The sequence below is a fragment of the Dysidea avara genome, chromosome 9 (genome assembly GCF_963678975.1).
Source record: "Dysidea avara chromosome 9, odDysAvar1.4, whole genome shotgun sequence".
NCBI lineage: Eukaryota > Metazoa > Porifera > Demospongiae > Dictyoceratida > Dysideidae > Dysidea > Dysidea avara.
This window is the reverse complement of record NC_089280.1, coordinates 8,621,768-8,643,083: the sequence shown is the minus strand read 5'-3', so window position 1 is coordinate 8,643,083 and position 21,316 is coordinate 8,621,768. Positions and strand designations below refer to the sequence as shown.

Here is a 21,316-nt window from a genome sequence, read left to right as displayed (position 1 = left end):
AGACAAAAAAATTTAATAGATGAGACATACAACTGCTCTATTAGGGTAATAGGTAACATGACTGCTCTATTAGAGTACTCAGATCTAGCTATTCAAGGATGATCTACATCCTCACTGCTACTGAATGCATTGGTTATAATGCTAACAGAAAGCATGGACAACAAAGGTACACACTACTCAATGATAGCTAACAGTATTATACATGCATACAAAGCACATGTATACAAAAAAGCGTGAATAACTAAAATACATGTATGGAGCCACATACATTAACACAAAGCTTGGGATGAATAGCCTTTTTTATTAGATGAGACAAAGCATCGTCTTGCTCGGCAAAAGTGTACGGGATTAATGTATATCCATTTTGAGTACTACCGGCAATCCAAATCAGCACACCATCCTTATCCGCCATGTTAGTTAACAGCACAGCAGATACTGTTACAGTGTCAATTTTATATGAATTCTTTAATGTCAAGCAATTAGGTGATTTGAAAGCATCTTCTATTCTTTTAGCAGTTGGTCGTTGCTTGTAATCTTGAGCCCAACAATCTCGTACACATTCTATCAGTGGAATTGGATAATTAGGATCCTGTAATGAAATAGACAATAGATCTGCATAAACAGTTTTCACGTGTAGCTTTACCTCTGGTAAAAATTCTGGCCGTCTACCAGCACTAATGTCAGCACTAAATTCATTAGCTGATCCTTCTGGTGGTAATTTTCTAAGAGTCATTACTTCATACAGTGAAAGTCCAAATGAAAAGATATCAACCTACATAGAATAGAATAATAACTACTCTGTAGTTACATGTTATGTATGTACCTTCTCTGTAAGGAGTTCTTTCCCTAAATATTTTAAAACTTCTGGAGCAGCATATGTTGGAGTAGCATTCTTTCGTTGAAAACCACTTGGACCAACAAGAGCTGAAATCCCCAGATCAGCTAATTTTACTAATACACCTCCATCTTCACTGTAACAAGATTCACAATTCAAAGATGTCTCCTTTGAGAAACAAAAATGACCAGCTTGAGGATATTTAAATACAAGGATATTCTCTGGTTTAATGTCAAAATGAACTATGTTCTTCTCAGTGTGTAGGTAAGAAAGTGCTGAAGATACCTACAGAGAACAAACAAAGGAGGAACAATTTTAATGGAAACAATGGATTGTATCGAACAGTACGGTAGCACTGTTTAAGTAGGGATACCCAAAAATGACGTGCGCCGCCTAAACTGTCGCCCTTAAAAATCATCCTAGAAACATCTTTTGTGACAAAAATTGCTTATACAAAATAATAATAGTCTATCTAACATCAAATACAGCATTAAAAACCAGAAAACACTTACAGGTGGCCGGATATAGAATTTTTTTAAAAATTGCCAAAATTCTAATTTTCATCTCGCCTGACCACAGTTTCAAGGCTAGAGGTAGTGCACAGCCACCATTTTATGATACAATAACAAACTCACCAGTGGGATCTGTCTTTTGGAGTTTGCGGTCTTTCCTTTTATCTTCAATCAGCCTCATTGTCTACTTCTTGTTGCAATGAAACCATATTGAAGCGTTAATTTTCCCTATCAACACTTTCCTTGAGCAGCATACTTAGATACCACAAACTTATTTAAGCACTTACGTTTGGTAGATACCACGATAGGTTCAATACCATGCGTATGGATTAATTAATGCGATCTTTTATTTTATTTTTATTATTTATTATTAGCACTTTACAGTGACCAGCACTGAAGGTCTGTGCTGCAGCCTTAGGATTACCTAACCATCTTGGTTGATTAATAACGATCGAGCACTGAGACCAGTTCATCTGTTAACAATCTATCAAATGACTCACTCCGTTATTATTGGCCTAACTGTATTCATAATGCTAGCACAATGAAATATGAAATAATGGCACACCTCCAGGCTGATTCAAGATACTCTAATACAGCAGTCATCCTAATAGAACAGTCATACGTAACAAAAAACCACACAAACTAGTATATTAAAATTATTAATTTAAAAATGGAAGTAGAGATTAAAGCAATAAAGTGCAGTGAAACAAGAGATGAATGATGGTGTAACATTAGACTGACAATAATTTATGATTGTATTAGGCCATAATTGTGTATCACGTGGATGTAATTGAGAGTGTAAACACGTGTGAGTGTGCGATATTAAGATCGAGTTACTGTCACTACACTGGTAGCAGAGGATGGTTTAGTCAGTATGGTAGAACATCATATAAGTTTACCTAAACCCTTTTCGGGTGATGATGCGGTGGATTGGTTTCAACGATTCGAAATCTGTTCGAGAGCCAACGGATGGAACGCAGCGGTGAAAGCAGCGAAGCTACCAACCTTGCTAGAAGGGGAGGCACTGGCTGTTTGGCTGGAACTCACAACAGAACAACAAGACGACTACACTATCGCTAAGAAGGAGATACAGTCAGCAGTGATGCCCATGGGGTTCGTATCGCTGGATGAGTTTCACCGAAGAAAGTTACGCCCAGGCGAAGCAATATCGGTATTCGTCCACGACCTCAAGAAGCTGCTAGAAATGGGCGTTCCGTCACTGAATAAAGAAGCTAAAGACCCACTTTTGGTGCACCAGTTTGTAGCTGGCTTGCCAGAAGCTAACAGTTAAGAGCGTCCGGAAAAGTAAAGACCCTCGAAGCAGCAGTCACACGTGCAAGGCTTTTGATGGTGGTGGATTCTCAACCTGTTGCTGCTATTGAAGAACCAACCAATGAACCATCAGAGGTACGACAGCTAAAAGATCAGGTGGCAGTTTTGACAGAGCAAGTAGCCTTGTTGTCAGCACGTCAGAGGAGTACTAACCAACCACTACTCAGGAACAGACCACACTGTTTTAGTTGCAACCAGTTTGGACATGTACAACGTGATTGCCCTGTCAGGAATCGTCTGTGTTTTACCTGTGGCCAGCCAGGACACCTATCAAGAAATTGCTGGTATCAGGGAAACGAGCAAGGGGCGCCTGCACTGGGCAACAGGCGTCCCCATCAGTAAGCCCTCACACTGACCTGATGGATGTTATGACTGTTACAGTAGCTGTAGTTAAATCTCAAGCAACCATAGTAAAGGGACAGTTAGGTGGTGTTGCAGTGGATCTTATGCTTGACTCAGGTTCGTCAGTATCTTTGGTGCAGTGTGATACACTATCAAACATACAAAACATTGTTGATACACCCCAAGCTAGGCCAGTGCGTCTTGTGACAGCCTCGGGAGATCAGTTGCCAATCCTCAGACACATAGGGGCAAAAGTACGGCTGGGTGAGTTTGATGTGTTCCATGATTTTGTGGTTGTTAAGAAACTTGTCACACCTGTGATTCTGGGAATAGACTTTTACAACAAAATGGGCTAATTCTGGATTTCAGTCAAACCCCAGTTGCTGTCCGTCAGAAATCCCCTGACCCTCTCCCATCTACAGATCCTGTTGCATTGTCCCAAGTTATTCCAATATATGAAGATGTTTGCCAAAATCAAGCCCATGTGTGCATGTTACAATCCCTTATTACTGAGCCAGAAGTTGACATTGTAGATGAGTGTGCCATCCCCGACTATAAAAAGTCATCTCAGTTTGAGCTTCCAAAATGTACTAACTCCCAGCTTAAATGTATGTTGGAAGGTTATAAAGAACTGTTTTGCACCACCCCTGGCATGACAGATAGTACACACCACTACATACCTACTGCAGGCAATCCAGTGAGGGTCCCACCCAGGCGTGTCCCAGCACATTATCGTAGTGAAGTAACCCAGCAAATTCAGACCATGCTAGAGCAAGATATTATTGTTCGTAGCAAAAGTCCCTGGATGGCTCCAGCTGTTTTTGTGTCCAAAATGTCAGGCCAGTTGAGAATATGTGTGGATTACAGAGAGTTGAATAAACGCACTACCAAGGATTCGTACCCCTTGCCACTTCCTGATGAAGTGTAAGACCGACTTACTGGGTCCACCATATTTTCGACGCTTGACTTACAGAGTGGGTATTGGCAGCTGCCCGTTAATGTTGCTGATAGGAGAAAACAGCTTTCTGCCCGGGCCCTGGTATGGGACTATACGAATTCTGCAGGATGCCCTTTGGATTGACAGGTGCCCCTAGCTCATTCCAACATCTTATGGACAAGACCTTGCATGGGTTGCCCTTTGTTACTATATATCTCGACAACATTTTAATCCACTCAAATAATGTTCAGGTACATGCCCAGCACTTAAAGGTTGTATTTCAATGCTTACAAAATGCTGGCTTAACACTTCGGGGTACAAAATGCCACATTGGATTACCCAGTGTGCGCTATCTAGGGAACATTTTTTCAGCCAAAGGAATGTCGCCTGACCCCAGTAAGGTTCAAGATATCACAGATTGGCCAACTCCAACAAATCCAACAGAAGTCCGCCAGTTCCTTGGTCTAGCTTCTTATTATAGACGTTACATTCTCAATTTTTCAAATATTGCTGGACCCCTTTACTCTCTTACACAAAAGAATGTACCCTTTACTTGGGATCTAGCATGTAATGAAGCCTTCGGCACCCTAAAGTCTCATTTGGTACAAAGCCCTGTTCTTGCATACCCCTGTTTTCACCAAGAAGCTGAACCATTTGTTCTACAAACAGATGCCAGTGCCATAGGATTAGGAGCTGTATTAGAACAATATGGGCATGTGATAGCATATGCTAGCCGGTCTCTTACATCCTCAGAGCGTAACTATAGCGTCATACAACGTGAATGTCTTGCTATTGTCTTTGCACTTAAACAATTTCGTCACTATCTCCTGGGAAGGTCATTTCAGATTCACACTGATCATGAACCCTTACAATGGTTATCTGCGCAAAAGATGGAGGGTATGTTGTGTCGCTGGGCCCTAGCAATGCAAGAATATGACTTCACTATAGTGCATCGGAAGGGCTCAGCCAACACCAATGCTGACGCACTTTCACGGTTGCCACCACCTTCGTGTGCACTTACTGTAGCTTTACCACATTACTCACTACCAGAATTGAAGAAAGCTCAAATGCTGGACCCCATCATATCCGTTGTTCACAAAGCACGACTGCAATCCTGTGATGTGCCTCGTGATACCACGTTCAATCGAGGTGTCTTACGTAGGTACAAACAGTTGTGGAAACAACTGGCAATTGCAGATGGTGTATTGTGTCGAACATACTCCCTTGGGCCATTGGAAGGAGCTGTAACAGTGCCTATTCTTCCACCTTCATTCCAGCAAGAGGCGTTGACCCTAAGCCATGATATACCCACTGCTGGCCACCTAGGCGTAGACAAAACCTTAGATAGACTGCGTAGGAATGCCTACTGGGTTAGCATGGCAAAGGATGTAGAGCGCTATTGCAGGAACTGCACTATTTGTCAGAAATCCAAACTTAGCCTACCTCCACGTGCTCCACTACAGAATATGCCGATTGGCCAACCATGGCAAATGGTTGCTGTTGATATATTGCAGGTCCCGCTCTCAACCAACAATAATCGATATCTGCTTGTCCTGCAAGACTATTTCACTAAATGGGCTGATGCTATACCCCTTCCGGACCAAACAGCTAATTGTATTGCTACAGAATTGGTAAAATTTTTCTGCACGTATGGGCCACCACTATCCATTCACTCTGATCAAGGTCGTAATTTTGAGAGTACCATTTTGCACAAGTCCTACAGGCCTTTGGTGTTCATAAATCTCGTACCACTCCCTACCACCCACAAGGAGATGGTATGGTTGAGCGTTTTAATCGAACGTTACTCCAGTTGCTTCAGGCATATGTTACCTCAAACAGTGACTGGGAGGTGTACCTTCCCCATGTGCTGTATGCATATCGAACATCATGCTACACCACAACAGGAGCTTCTCCTTACTTATTGCTCTATGGTAGAGACCCACCGACCTTCCAAAGAGAAAAGCAGCTTGTGTTTGATCCTTACACATACTCGGTAACAGTCCAAGCTAGACTAGCAGAGTTGCAAGATTTTGTTCACACCAACATTGCCCTGGCAGCCCGTAACCAAAAATTACATTATGATCAACACACAAGTACCCCATCCTTTAAACAAGGAGACCCTGTGTGGCTCTCTGTCCCAACTGCAGGCAAATTGGATCCTCGATGGGAGGGGGAATGGGTTGTAAAATCTGTGAAGAGTCCTGTCAGTATTGAAATATACGATACTAAACGAACTAAGGTCGTGCACACTAACAGACTGAGACACTGTTATATTCCAGATGTGAAAGAGTGTACAACACATGGAGCTGAGGATGCTAATACATGTGCAGATACCTGTGCTAGAGGTGAATGGGCACCACCAGGAATTGAACATGTTATTCTGCCATCATCAGATAATATTTCCGAATCAGTTCCACGCTACCCTCAGAGACATCGCAGGCCACCAGATCGATATGTTCCATGACATGCTTGTGGACAAGCTTCTTCTGGGAGGGGCAAGTGTAACACTAGACTGACAATAATTTATGATTGTATTAGGCCATAATTGTGTATCACGTGAATGTAACTGAGAGTGTAAACACGTGTGAGTGTGCGATATTAAGATCGAGTTACTGTCACTACAATGGTACCACAGCATATGTAGCTTGGTGGGAAAATCCTTACTTTGCATGAAACAAAATGATTGTTATAACATGCCAATGTAGGGATTTTCCCATCAAGCTATGCTGTAATACCATCATTCATCTCTTGTTTCACTACTTTTTATCACCTGGATCCTACTTTATTCTTAAAGCAACAATCTTTAATATTCTAGTATAAAGAACACGTGACTCTCTAAGCAAGCCAAGCAACTTAATTCGTTCATTTGGAAAGCTACTGATAAAATTAGAGTTCTCCCATGATCATATCAATCAATAAAGTAATTACAGTTGATCTTTGAAATAGCGGATGCTCTTGGCTATGTCAATGGTTCCCTACACTTGTACACATATGATGAAGATAGCTGTGCACGTGCTAAGTGCATTCCATAAGTCCATAATTCGCAAAATAATTTGCGTATACAAAAATTATTTGAAAAAGAAATTTTTTTGCACAACTGGCTATAGAAAATTTCCAAGCATTTACTGTGTAACTTACTACCTTTAGCTAATACTGTAGTTATTGGCTTCCTTTAAAATAAAACACAATAAGCATCAAGAACATGCCTAAACCCTTTTACCACTTCAGCTAACAGTGTTGCAAAAGATCGAGATACTCTAATAGGGCAGTCATGAAACACAATTTTCATTCAGGAAATAAATCTTCAAACTTTTATCATCAAAAATTTTTGCACAAAAATAAAGTGAATTGTAATACTCTATGCCATGGTAAAAGTGCCAATAACTTATAAACAACAAACCTGACGTAGAGTTCCAGCCACAACATCAGGACAAATCCATGTGTCTGCTATTCTGTGCTCTTTAATGATTTGATCCAGGTTGCCTTTGGGTGCCCATTCTAGTAGTATTGAGAATGACACAACTGACAATCCAAGAAATTGTACTATGTTTGGATGATTCACTGTTGACAATTTGTTAACTTCCAAACGCATGTCAGAATACCACATTGCCAGTTCCTTCAATTCAATTTCCCTCAATTTTCCATTAATATAGAAGTTAGTAAAACATTTCAAAGCAATGTTGTCCTTTGAAAAGACACACATAAGTATAAAAGCAAGGTACAGATAAAGTTTATATGAGAACAAAATATATATTTCAGGAAAATGGTAGTTTAAAACTTACTGAAGCAAACTTCACTTTAAAGACTGAACCAAATCCACCTTTTCCAAGTTGTTGGAAATCACCTTCCACTTGGTTTGTACATACTTTGTTCACAGTGATGTCTTCAAATACCTAAGAGCATCACATATAGATCTACATGCATTAAAACCAAGATAAAGCCACTAGCATATGCAACTGCCTCTGGGAAAACTGATTTTATCACTTATTTGAAAGTACCAGTTTTAGTAAGTTTGAGTGCTATGGTTAAACACATACAAACAGTTTACACAGATTTCTTTTCTTTCAAAGCATATAAACAAGTATCCAACAGTCACATTTCCCACCACTTATTTCATAGGGTTGATTGTACCCAAGCAAGCTCCAATAGGGATAGTGGGGAGGGCAAAGTTTGTTTTAAAAATGGAAGAGGAATGTGTGGAGGTGAATTACATAGGTTGAGTTATAAGCCATTCAGGGCTGAAATGGAGGTATCTCCTGAGTAGCCACAGCTCTGTCATAACCCCAAACTGGTTGTATGGCTTGGTAATGGACTTGGAAAAGAGGCCAACAATAGCAGACCACTTAAGGTGGCTCGGCACAGTTTTCATAAGGTTTCAACAGTGTTATGCAAGCAATCATATTAGCAGTGAGTGGTTAACCATCAGTTCCTGTCATTTGCAAATGAATCTAATTACATTGCTAAGCACAGATCATCACAGCATTCTAACGAGATCACTGAGTGCTCTTATTGCAAGCCTTGATACAAAATGAACTAGTTGCCAGTTTTTCAAGATACGACTGTCCAATTTAGGATGGGCAAGCAGTAGTACATAAATAAACTGCAATTATGTGGAAACCAATTTTTACTACTTGCTTCCGCCTGGTAGTAGCAAATTTAACAAAAACCTGTTTCAAATCTTTGTGTGACATGGGTAGAGCCTTAACGTATTAGACAACTATCCCTCTATAGACCTGTGAGGAGGCTAACAGTAAGCCTGTGAAACAGGGAGTCAGAAACCTGTAATTGAAAACTATGTTGAATGCAGAAAAAAATCCCAGCTATGTAGGCGGTGACTTGATCCACAGACAACTTGCAGTCTAGGCAAGTGCCTGAGGAGCCACACAACCTCGTATCCAGGAATTCAACCAGTACTTAAACATCTTGACTTCTTGTTTTTTCATTAAGGGCCAAACTATTAGACAACTATCCCTCTAGGGACCTGCAAGGAAGTTACAGTAAGCCTGTTGATCTGAATGCATGAACTAAAGACCTGATAAGAAAAGTAGCTCAGCACAATGGTAGATAATCAGCTAAAGAGTGTCTATCAGCAAATCCAGCCCCATAGTGCCAAGTGGGAAGGAAGAGTTCACTCTTGAAGGGCTAAATTAGTAACTTGCATTACATGCATCCCAGAGAGTTCCTGTTTGTTGTAAAGGGTAGAGAACAGAAGGCTTCATAGATCTCTATTAGTAAAAGGTGCTTCATGGTGATAGTTTGCTTGTTTTAGGCCCTTTAAATTTCATGGTGAAGCCACACAGAAACTGTTTTGAGCTATGCTGGTTTGTTGATTATATGTGTTAATCAAACCTTCTGTCATGGACCAGTTTTCCCAGACACAGTCATATTATTTGCTACTTTATACTTCTTTGTACGCACTGTTCCATTGTTCTGTACATGATTACCACAATACGTACCAGGTCAGGGGTAAGATACTTTAATTTAATATTCCCATGAGTGGGACAGGAAACAGCTCCATTTTTCTGAGCATTGAAAACACAAACTTGAAGGTAAAAGCCAAAAGGCGAATCAGTTGTAGGAATTGAAACATCTTCCTCTACATCCAATGGTTTCATGGATTGACCAACAAGGGTATGCAATTTGGATGAAGGGGCATAAATGCTCTGCTCATCGTCATTCTCATTGAAGTCATCACTGGGCGTATCACCATAACACAATGGGCAAGTGACTAGTTGAGTGAAGTATGAATCTGAGAAAATACCCTTGTCAGACTGGCCTGTGTAAAAGTCTGTACACAGTTCATTAAGAATGTCTAAAACTAGAGACAAAATTTGGGCACCCAGTTTGTCAGAAATATGAGTTTTATTATTCTCCTCCACAGAAGAATGAACTACATAATCAGGTACATTAACTTCAAAGCCATCAGTGTCTTCATGAAACAATTTTCCCCATGTTCTACCATTGAAAAATTTCATTGTTTTTATTCTATCTACAGTAACAGAAAGGGGAATTTTACAGTCTCCATCTTTTGTGTCAGTACTGGCCTGCATTAACCCATTAACACAAAGTAAAACATAATCTCCAAAAGTGAGAGTAATTCCATTACTCCAGTATAACCATCTAAAATGGTGATTACAGATAACTGCATCTCCAGCATTAACCATTCTCTCAATAGTCATTCCTTCAATACAGTTATTTAGTAATATGTTATAAAAGCTTTTTGCTGATGCAACAAATCGTGAAATGAGCTTTGCCCAAAAGCTTTCAGGAATGTGATGAGAGAGAAAGAGTCTTCGATAACACATGTTAGAAAACTGTAGGGTGATGTTCTTGGGTGATGGTGGAGTATTGGTAGCAATTGATAGTAAATCACCAAACGACAACTGTTTCTGAAGAGATGGTGTGCTGGGTACTGTGTCACGAGGAAACTTACAGTTCACACTGGAATAAAGTTTATTGTGTGGATTACTACTGAGAGTAGATGGTAATAGTAATGTGTTGGAATCAAGTGCAATAACAATTTCAAGTCTTTGCAGCAATTGTAAAATTGGTCTACAATATTTCTCAGGGATATTACATTCATCAAAGATTTGTTGAATTTCACTTCGACTTAATTTGCCATCTTCAGCTATAGTAAGCATGCATAAGCAAAATAGTATTATAATACTTAATATATGCTTTGTTGCTACTCACCATTAATTCTGCTGCTGTTAAATTTCATAGGAGATTCACACACTCGACAGAACACACCATACAACCAGTGAGGATCAATAAAGTAATAGTCAGATACACCAGGAAAATCAAAATGCAGTATTAGACCTACGTACAGTATATAACAATTCAATACTAATTTATTTAATTACCAAAAATGAAAATTGTGACTGGATTAGCTAAACCAACCATATGGGTGCTAGAGCCAAAACTGAGATAACACCAGAATGAAATTGCTGCACTATCAGGCTAACAATTTCCACATCAAACTTGACTTTATCCAGTCGGGTCTGCTTTGGTAGACTGTTTTCTGGCAGCCTGTATAACCACGCCAGACGTCTGTACAGGTCTGTGAACACCAGGGAAGTGCTGTAGAGGGTTCAAACTATCTGGACAGATAAGCAAGGAGCTGAATGTGTGATGTATGTCTGTTTTGTGAGATTTCAGCCTATTTCCTGCCTCTGACAGGCTGTTTTGTGGTATGGTACTTTCAATTACCACCATTGTCCATTTTGTAGTCTATCTCTTGCCCACCCCCAACCCCTTTTGAGGACTTGCAGGGACGGATCCAGGATTTTGCTAAGGGAGGGGCACACAAGTAGAAGTCACTCCACAGTGTGCGAAGCACACTCCGTGAAATGTGAAGCATGAGCTTTCTAGGGGGGGCATACCCCCCCAGGAAAATTTGAAAAATTAACATTCTGAGATTGACAATTTTGACTGAAATTTGTTGATAGTTCAAACACTGGAAGATACTGAGTCTCTGTAACAACTTTAACAGGCTGTAGGACCAGGTGTCCCACAGACCTTCAGCACTGTAAAGCCTCAATAAGTAAAAAAAAACCAGAATTAGTGTCACTGTAAAGACCAAGGCTGTATCTGCTCTCTAAGGAAATTTTGAAAATTTAATGTTCTGAGATTGACAATTTTGACTGAAATTTGTTGATAGTTCAAACACTGGAAGTTGCTGAGTTAAAAACCAGATTTAGTGTAAAGGCCCAGGCTGCTCCCTAAGAAATGTAGAAAAATAACACTCTGAGATTGAATATGGTGATAATTTTGACTGAATATACATGTAGTTCAAACACTGGAAGATATACTGAGTTAAAAAAAACATAGAATTAGTTTAAACTGCTCCTAATGAAATTTTGCCCTAATGAAATTTTGAGTGAGATTGAATTTGGTGGCAATTTTGACTAAAATTTGTAATGCTTATGAAAATTCAACGCTGGAAGCTACTGAATTGTTAGTAGCTATAAAGTCTATAAAGAAATTTTGAAAATTTGACTTTTTGAGAATGATTTTGGTGCTAATTTTGACTGAAATTAAGTTGAAATTTTTAGAATTAGCATATGGTCCCCTGCACAAGCATCACAAAAACTTTAAGGATATAGATATTCCTGGCATTTGGTGTGCAGCTGCATCTCCAGAGAACTTCTAAATATAGTCACTAGGGTGTGGATAGAGTCATTAACTCAATTTAGAACAGGTTTTTAGTTGTTCAAATGATAAACAATGTTTTATAATAATTATGTTACTCTTGACCGTTTTATTAGAGTAAATGACTGTTCTATTAGAGTATCTCGATTCTAAACGTAGAGTGTGCTCTATCCCACCTAGTTCCCCTTGTGCTATGTCAATATGGGTAACGGTTTGCTACAGACACATTTATTATATTACACATAGTAATATACTACACACCCCCCTCCCCCCCTGGATCCGGCCCTGACTTGTGATACATCAACACCGGCAAAGAAACCTATCTAAAATAGCAGGAAACTCTATAAAGATTACCTTGGCCACCAGATGGTCTTAAGTGTTATGATTTGCTCCATCATTGGTGAAAAATCATATGCGTAGCTGCCAAGGCTGGTGAGTAACAATGCTTTAAATTATTAAAATATGTTTTTTTTCTTCTGTGAATTAACAATGTGCCCATACGGGTGATTTTCCAAAACCCAGTCACAATTAAGCAATAGAGCAAGATCGAATGTACGTACTACAGTACAAGTCAGTGATTAAAGTTACACCCTTCAATCTTTGCTTGCATTTACATTCACATCTGATATCAGCTTTTTAACTCTTTAATTGCATTTAATAACAAATCGCATTTAAATATTAGCTCTTAAATTGCTTTTATTACCACTTACGTTCTTGTGGATGCCCCCTTCTACCAGACATGGGGCCAAGTACATGAGTACTTATACTTAAGTACACCTAAGTACAAGTTTGAAAGTACTTGTACTTTACTTAAATACTTTCTTAATTACCGCAATGCAGTTGTACTTATAATCAAGTATTTTGCCAAGTACTTATAAAGTACTTTTAAGTACTTGTTAGTACTTCTAAGTACCGCGAACATTGTAGTTTGTACACAGTGAGCATCAATGAAAATAAATTTGATGAAATTGTAGTAGTTTTTAACATATGGTACTATTTACAACCTTACTATGTATCATGTAGCTGTTTACTGCCATAACAAAAACAATGCTGTTGTTTAAATTGAGAGTTGAAGAGAATGGCTGACAAAAATCTGCTGTCCTGAAGTGTTTTGCTATTCCTGAAGTTTTATCTGAAGGAGACTGTAAGGCTAAATGCAGCTACTGTAATGAGGGTTTTGTTGAATTGGTGGTAACAAATTATCATTAGTAGTGCATGCATTCTTCTACGTTAGACACCGTGAAGAAGACAACTAACTATGGTAACTGAAATTACTTCACATGCTCTACTCGGAAACCCCATGTGTACCAAAAAACACCAACCCTGTAGATAATTGCAAAGCATATCCTTCCCTTTCCAGATGTTCTTTTTAATATCTGTAGCTATTGTTTACCCCAACTAAGCGGTTATTTAACATTGCAAAAGAATTTAAACCTGAGACTTGCATTGATTTAAAAATTAAATGATTATTATGCAGTGTAATAGTTCTGTGATATAAAAACTGCACCTTGCTGTTTGTACCTCAAACGTAAGTTATTGTGCATGGCTGCATAAATTTTGCTATAGGAAAACGTACTGCACTTGTACTGTACCTAAGTATTTCCAGTATGTACTTGTACTTTACTTAAATACTCTTGTGATTTCAGTTGGAGCACTTGTACTTCACAAACTTAAAAGTACTTGTACTTTACTTAAGTACCTTTAAATGTATTTGGCCCCATGTCTGCCTTCTACAAACAAACTGATTTTGCACAGTATTTCTACAAACCCACTTACCACTTGCTTTCATGTAGTCAACAGCTACTTCAATTTCTCTTTGATCCCTAAACAATGGTTTAGTATCTCTTTGGCTTTCTACCATCCTATATGAATGCACAAAATATTAGTATACTTCGTATTGTGTTTAGCATTCATTATTACATACGAGCGTGTAAGCTAGTGCATGTCTGTAAGCTGTGATTTTGGTACACAATATATTGCATCTGTCTTCAATTTGTATAAATTGCTGCAATCTTCAACATTGGTGACAAGATTAGCTTCATTGGCAGCAAGGTTTGAACCCTATTAGGAGTGTGATGGTATCAAGAACTATTAACATTGAGTCTTAATCATTTAGCTATGTTCTACATTCACCCTTGTTACATCCTAAAATAATTTCTTTTAGGTCTAATTGGCTGGTAATTTGGCTGCATTTTTAAATAGTCATTGTAGAGAAAAAAAAAGCGGCCAAATTACCAGTCAATTAGAATTAGTTTGAGATGTAACAAGGGTGAATTTGAATGACTATAAGGTTCTTAATGTCAAAGCTTTGTTAATAGCATTTAGTTGTATCAACATGCCTCTCAGATATTAGCTGTTTTGGTTACCAGTTACTTCTACTTTCATGGGTGCACATGTTTTACAGCCAATGTGTTCTTGAATGGATTAAAACTTTGGTAATTACAGCAGTCATTGATTCTTGGTCGCTCCAGATATCAGCTCTTTAAGTTACCCATTTCGTGAAGTCTTTTTTTACAGCTGAGCTGTTTTTACATGGTACTTCTAGCTACTTGAACATTCCTTTTTTACAGCAAAGGTGTTTTTGGGGTAGATTGATTATTGCACATGTACATGTACGTAAGTGCACATTATTGATTTTTGGTAATTATGGCATTGTTCTTCATTTTGTTTAAGTCATTCTAAAATATTATGCCCACGTAGTACAGAAAATGTATGGATATATTTAAACATCTAATATGCATATACAGTACAGTGGGACCTCGTTTATCCGAACCTGCTGGGGCTAAGCCCTGTTCATAACTTTGGATAATCCGTAACTTTGCATCATCCATTAGTGCATGCATAAATGCAGTCGCTTATTCACTATATAGATGGTACTCAATCTAATGGTCAACACTGTAATAAGAGCACTTAGTACTTCAATATAAGTAGGTTACCCCACTGTTTGCTAGGGTTTGGTCTGTGGTCATCACCAAACTATCAACAAATTAACCAATGATTACCACCAAACCATCGTCAATCCATCTAATTACATGCCATTGTCTTTGAATGGCTGCCCTCCAGCTGGCAAGCCAATAACTGCCTTCAATTATTAGTCACGTGCAGTACTTCAGACCCGTTCGGTTAACCGAGTGTCCAGATGTTTGGGGTCCGGATAAACGAGGTCCTACTATAGTTAATTACTATGATCATTATATACGGTAGTACTGTATATTAGGGATCATAGAGGTCTGTACCTTCTCATAAAAAATATTCTGATATGCAGAAACCAGCTTCACAATACCTTCATTGTGCCTTGGCGGTATTGGTTAGATATTACCAAGTACAAAAATGCCTTCGTACGTACAACCTGAAACATTTCCAGCTGTTACAAAGTTAAAAAAAACTATTCAGTGGAATTTTACCCTTACTGACTGCCTGACTGATGCCTTCAGAGCATAACTATATAATGGCTAAGGCTACAGGCTAAATTTTTTTGACTGGTCAACGTTGCTTCAACCAAACAGGTGCCTTTTGGCATACCGCAGTATGTAAAATGCATGCTTCATGGACTTACCTGTGTCCACCTAAGTTTTCTGTTGTGACTAGATTGATTGCAGAGGTCCTTCTTGTAGTGTTCTTCAATTGTAACATTGTGCAACGGGCCAAACACTGTACAGTGTAATAATTTAACAGGGGAAAATTTAGACAAATTTGGCAAATTGTCAAATTTTTCCTCGACAAAGCTCATGTGACTGGTTAATTAGAATACTGAAGTCAGCACATTTGTCAAAATTTTCCTCATAAATATTTGACAATGAGTGAATTCGTCAAAATTCCCCCGTCAAATTATTACGCTGTACGGTAGTTGAAAACAAAGCATAATGGCCACTTCGCCATTTAAGTAGTTGATAGTTGAGGTACATGTTCAGACGAAAACAATAAAGCCTGGTGCCATCTTTATAATGCAGCATGCATGGGTTCACCAGTCAAAATAATGATAAACAAGGAAAATTAAGTTTGATTAGAGGTTGCCTACATCTGGAGATATACTAGTGGACATTCAATCGCTAATTCAGTCATGGGTATATATATGTCCACTAGTATATCTGCATGTGTAGGAAACCTCCTACTTTTATTTCTTTGATGCCCTAATCAAACTTAAAAGTCCTAATTTTTCCTTGTACTTGTTTTTCATATTGACCACCAAATCTAAGGAGTATTAGTGCTTCTAGGAAACACTGCAGATACTACATCTATGTATGTAGGATGACTGCTATAGCAAGTGACATTATATCTCTGTCATTTGACTATGTTAATATAACTGCAGCTACTTATGAAAAATATTACCACTTACACAACAATATCATTCCATGTTAGTATTGGTGGCCCCTGATCTTTGTGTTTCTCAAAATATGCTACCTTGCTTGACACTATTCCTTGGAATTTAAAATAGCTTATAGGAATTTTCATATCTTTTAGTGCACAGTCAAACTTTTTTGACCCTGTACATATAAGAAAACAAAACATTAAATATTAAAATTGTAAGCAAAGATGCGGCTATTACGAACCAAATGATATTTTGAGTTTAAAGGCAGCATCATAAAGGCTTAAAAAAAGCTTTATCATGTCTTCTTTTAATTTTGTGTTTGAAACAAATGTGATATCCAGAACATTTGGAAAATAACAGGTGCCTGAATAGCTTTGACACAGTGTTTGCACTTGACTGGTCAATTGACGCCTGAGACGTCCATTAATAATTCCAACCTGACAAGCAACCACAATGACTGAAGCATCTTTAGCTCTACCCTGAAAAATATAAAATGTGCACATCCTCATAAGGTAATGCCAAAATATATATTTACCTGAATTCTTAGAAGCCAATTTTTAAGGTTAGCAATACCATGGTCATGATCATTTGTGATCTTCCAACACAACACAAATACTGCATTACCCGAGAGGAAACACTGACTAGCAGGAGATGACTCATCCTATATGATGTACAGTATAACACTGACCATAGTAGTACCAATGGCCAACCTGTCCTATAAAATTCCAAACATTGAAAGTAATTGATAAAAGAGTATCTTTTGGTTTGGAAATACACCACATATGTTCATCAACCACAATTAAGGATATGCCTATACAAAGAAAAGAAATTATGACACAATCAATAAAGTAGCTATGTTCTTGAGCATACCATATAACGGGAATGATTCGCGGAAGAAAACATTCGCGAATGATCTACTATTTCCTCATTCGCGAGAAAACGTTTGTGATTTATTGCATAAAGTAGTTTAATAATTGGGCACACACCTACAACGAATTAATCTTTTTTTTACATTGATAGGGAACGCTCGACTATATGGCTGACTCTGACATGTTGCGCACTACGCGTACTAGTAGCCATGCATGATTGCTGTTTCGCTGGAGAAGTAGGCATTCACGATAATGAGCGCGGACGATAGGTATGCCTATAGCGGCATTGCCGGCATAAAGCCGAGGCTAAGACACGCCATTCCAGTACAGTGAATTGCTGGGCTGCAATTATATTTGCCCCGTTTAGTAGCACTGATTTTTCCACTGTCACTGAAGTTTGCATCTCTGTTCGAATCACACGCCACGGTCCTACGCCTCACTGGCTATACTGTCACGCATATAGAGCAGTTTAGTGAGTAGCAAGGCGAGTAGCTACCTGCTTATGCACTCGTTACATAAATGCTACATCAACTGATCCATGAAAAACTTTTTAATTGTAGGAAAAAGTTTGCAAGAAAACATTTGCAAATGCACATAAAATCGCGAAATTTACGAATGTTTTCTTCCGCGAATCATTCCATTATACGGTATGAGATGTGAGTGGAGTCTGTAATAATAGTATACCTTTTTCTTGAATTTTCTTCTCAGCTAAATGATATGGCAAATTAATTAAGTTGTGGCCAATAAAAATCAGCTTGATTGCTGGACACTTTTCAGAACTAAAAATACACAATAAATTGGGAATGAAACAAACATAAGTGTGACCAAGAGTTCACAACAGATATATTTAGGAGAGTATCCAATGCTGTATTGTCCCTTCAAAATGTACTACGTAATAATGTTATGCAATAGTCATCATCACCAAACGGGTTAACTTGCTTCAAGAGCCAGAAGGGCCTTGAAGTGCTTGCATGTCTTCACTTTGGTATATCAACGCCTATCAACAAGTCTTTCGTGGCGAAACCATGTGTTGGAGTTTGCTGAAATTATACTAAAATATTTGGATAATCTTTATGTTGCACAATTATTGCAGTGCGTTTTGAAGGGGCAATACAGGTGTTGGATACTCTCCTAAATATATATATTATGAACTCTTGGTGTGACCAAATTTTGGGAAATCACCCTTATGGTCATGCCTGAAAGTATTAGAATTTTTGAAACTAGTATGATGCTGTTAATAGCAGAAAACGCTTTTCAAATATTCTTGCAATTTGAGGTATTTGTCGTTTATTCTACCCTTAATCGGGTAGGAATTTAACTTATAATGCTGTGTTTCAGAACTATAATGTGTCAAATGCACCCATAAGATTTTCCAAAATTCGGTAACAAGTAATTGATAAGTTAGAAAACAAAAAAACATGTACATAATTGGCAATGTTTGCTATGTTTGCTGGTCTGCAATCACAAAAACATTAATGTACCATGTTGTGATGCTCTTTATCACAAACATGTAACTTTATACAGAATTGATGTTATATTGTAGCACAAGCAATAGTATAGAGCAGCTAAGTGACAACTTAGCAAGAATTGTGTACTTCGTGATTAAAACACCAAATTTTCTGTGGAAGTTGGACAATGTATACTAAATGAGTTATACATTATCTTAGGGCACAGTTGATCATTCTTTGCTTGTCAATAAAGATACAAATGTAAAGCAATTGTATAGTTTTCTGTACAGTTAGGATTTTGCCTCTATGGATGACATGTTCAGACATCAAGACACACGGTAGTGTGTCGTGCGGCCCAAGAAGCCGGCGCGCCACACCGTGAGTATATTGACAGGAAGAACGAAAACGTCATTTTCACACCTTTGTATCTCGGTGATCACGTATCTGATTGGAACCAAATTTGCTACACAGTTGCCCGCCAGCCAAGGGAGTCTACATTCCAAATTTGAAGGAAATCGCTCCAGCCATTTCCGAGATACGAGCTGCCAAAGTTTCGCTTTTTTTTCTTCGTTTTTTCTTCTTCTTCTTCTTCGTCTTTTCGCACACTTGCAAAAATTGCTATAAGTAGCAAACGCGTACTCCGATCGCCTGGAAATTTGGCACACAGAAAGGGAGTCCAAAGGCGAATCCTAGCATCAAATGTGGTACAAATCCGATGAATGGTTCAGGAGTTATGACCGATTATTCGCGTAAAACAAGATCGATTTGTTGTCACGCCTACAGGGTAAACCGCTTCATGGAATGAGTTGAAAATTGCTATGTAGATGGAGTAACCATCGTAGGAGTGCCTTTTGGTGGTTTGAAAGGAATCGAGATAAAGACCACGGAGATATGACACAAAACCCAACCTGTGTCACAATTACGCGATCGATTTTTATGAATAAAAAAGTATTAGTTTTCACGCCTACTAGGCAAACCGCTTAGAGCAATGAGCTGAAAATCGGTGTATAGCTGGAATAATCTTTATAGAAAGTCCTTGCAGTAGTACAGAAGAATCGGATTACAAACTACTGAGTTATGATTCGAAAGCCAACTCCGTGTAGCAAATGCGAGATCGAGATACTCTAATAGAACAGTCACCCTAATAGAGCATTCGGCTAATTTATTTACTCCATTATAGAATTTTATTACATCACAAGTTATTCTGTAGGGAGTTCAGCTGCAAACAGTTAATCTTATAGACAGTTCAGCAAGAAGACAGTCACCATGTGGAGAGTTAAGCAAATATACCACTATAGAGATTCAGAACATTACAAGTCACACTGAAGAAAGTTCAGCTATAAACAAGTCATGCACTGTGTAGAAAATTCAGCTACAATTAAGTCACTCTCTAGAGAATTCAGTTACACAGAATTCAGCTACACACAAGTCACTGTGGAGAGAGTTCAGCTACAAACAAATTACCCTTTAGAGTGATCAGCTACAAACAAAACACTTTGCAGGGTGTTCAACTGCAACAAATCAATTACCTTTAGAGCGATCAGCAATAAACAAATCAACACAAATCTACCTGTAGAGAGATCAGCTAGAAACAAATCACCCTGAAGAGAGTTCAGCTACAAAAAATCACCCTGTAGAGACATCAGCTAGAAACTAGACACAATGTAAGGAGTTCAGCTACAAGCAATCACCCTGTAGAGAGTTCAGCTAAAACAAATCAACTTGCAGAGAGATCAGCTACAAACAAATCACCTTATAGAGAGTTCAGCTACAAACAGATTACCTGTAGAGAGATCGGCTACAAACAAATCAACCTGCAGAGAGATCAGCTATATACACACAAATCAACTTGTAGAGAGATCAGCTACAAACAAATCACCCTGTAGAGAGATCAGCTAAAACAAATCAACCTGCAGAGAGATCAGCTAGAAACAAATCACCCTGAAGAGAGGTCAGCTACAAAAAATCACCCTGTAGAGAGATCAGCTAGAAACAAATCACCCTGAAGAGAGGTCAGCTACAAAAAAAATCACCCTGTAGAGAGATCAGCTACAAACAAATTGCCCTGTAGAGAGATCGGCTACAAACAAATCAACCTGCAGAGAGATCAGCTACACACAAATCAACTTGTAGAGAGTTCAGCTACAAACAAATTACCCTGTAGAGAGATCGGCTACAAACAAATCAGCCTGTAGAGAGTTCAGCTAAAACAAATCAACCTGCAGAGAGATCAGCTACAAATAAATCACTTTATAGACAGTTCAGCTACAAACAAATTACCTTGTAGAGAGATCGGCTGCAAATTAATCAACCTGCAGAGAGATCAGCTACACACAAATTAACTTGTAGAGAGATCAGCTACAAACAAATCACCCTGTAGAGAGATCAGCTAGAAACTAGATACAATGCAAGGAGTTCAGCTACAAGCAAATCAACCTGCAGTGAGATCACCCACAAAAACGCACTTGTACAGAGTTCAGTTACAAACAAATCACCCTGTAGAGAGATCAGGTAGAAGAATTCACCTTGTAGAGAGTTCATTTACAAAGAAACCATCATATAGAGAGTTCAGCTACAAAGA

The 21,316-nt window shown here is 38.5% G+C and overlaps 1 protein-coding gene across 1 annotated transcript in view; it reads right to left on the bottom strand.

Annotated features, from left to right (window-relative positions):
* The window catches only part of LOC136266248 (leucine-rich repeat serine/threonine-protein kinase 1-like), a 50,789-nt gene that overhangs the window by 1,472 nt on the left and 28,001 nt on the right, over nucleotides 1–21,316 (bottom strand). The window contains exons 8-20 of the mRNA XM_066061255.1: nucleotides 17,972–18,066; nucleotides 17,129–17,229; nucleotides 16,954–17,079; nucleotides 16,660–16,897; nucleotides 16,446–16,593; nucleotides 13,886–13,971; nucleotides 10,652–10,777; nucleotides 9,415–10,586; nucleotides 7,741–7,851; nucleotides 7,359–7,643; nucleotides 824–1,120; nucleotides 644–772; nucleotides 269–589 (exon numbers count right to left, since the gene is read on the bottom strand). Of these exons, the coding sequence (XP_065917327.1) occupies nucleotides 269–589; nucleotides 644–772; nucleotides 824–1,120; nucleotides 7,359–7,643; nucleotides 7,741–7,851; nucleotides 9,415–10,586; nucleotides 10,652–10,777; nucleotides 13,886–13,971; nucleotides 16,446–16,593; nucleotides 16,660–16,897; nucleotides 16,954–17,079; nucleotides 17,129–17,229; nucleotides 17,972–18,066 (3,235 nt within the window). The remainder of the gene's footprint in view (nucleotides 1–268; nucleotides 590–643; nucleotides 773–823; nucleotides 1,121–7,358; nucleotides 7,644–7,740; nucleotides 7,852–9,414; nucleotides 10,587–10,651; nucleotides 10,778–13,885; nucleotides 13,972–16,445; nucleotides 16,594–16,659; nucleotides 16,898–16,953; nucleotides 17,080–17,128; nucleotides 17,230–17,971; nucleotides 18,067–21,316) is intronic.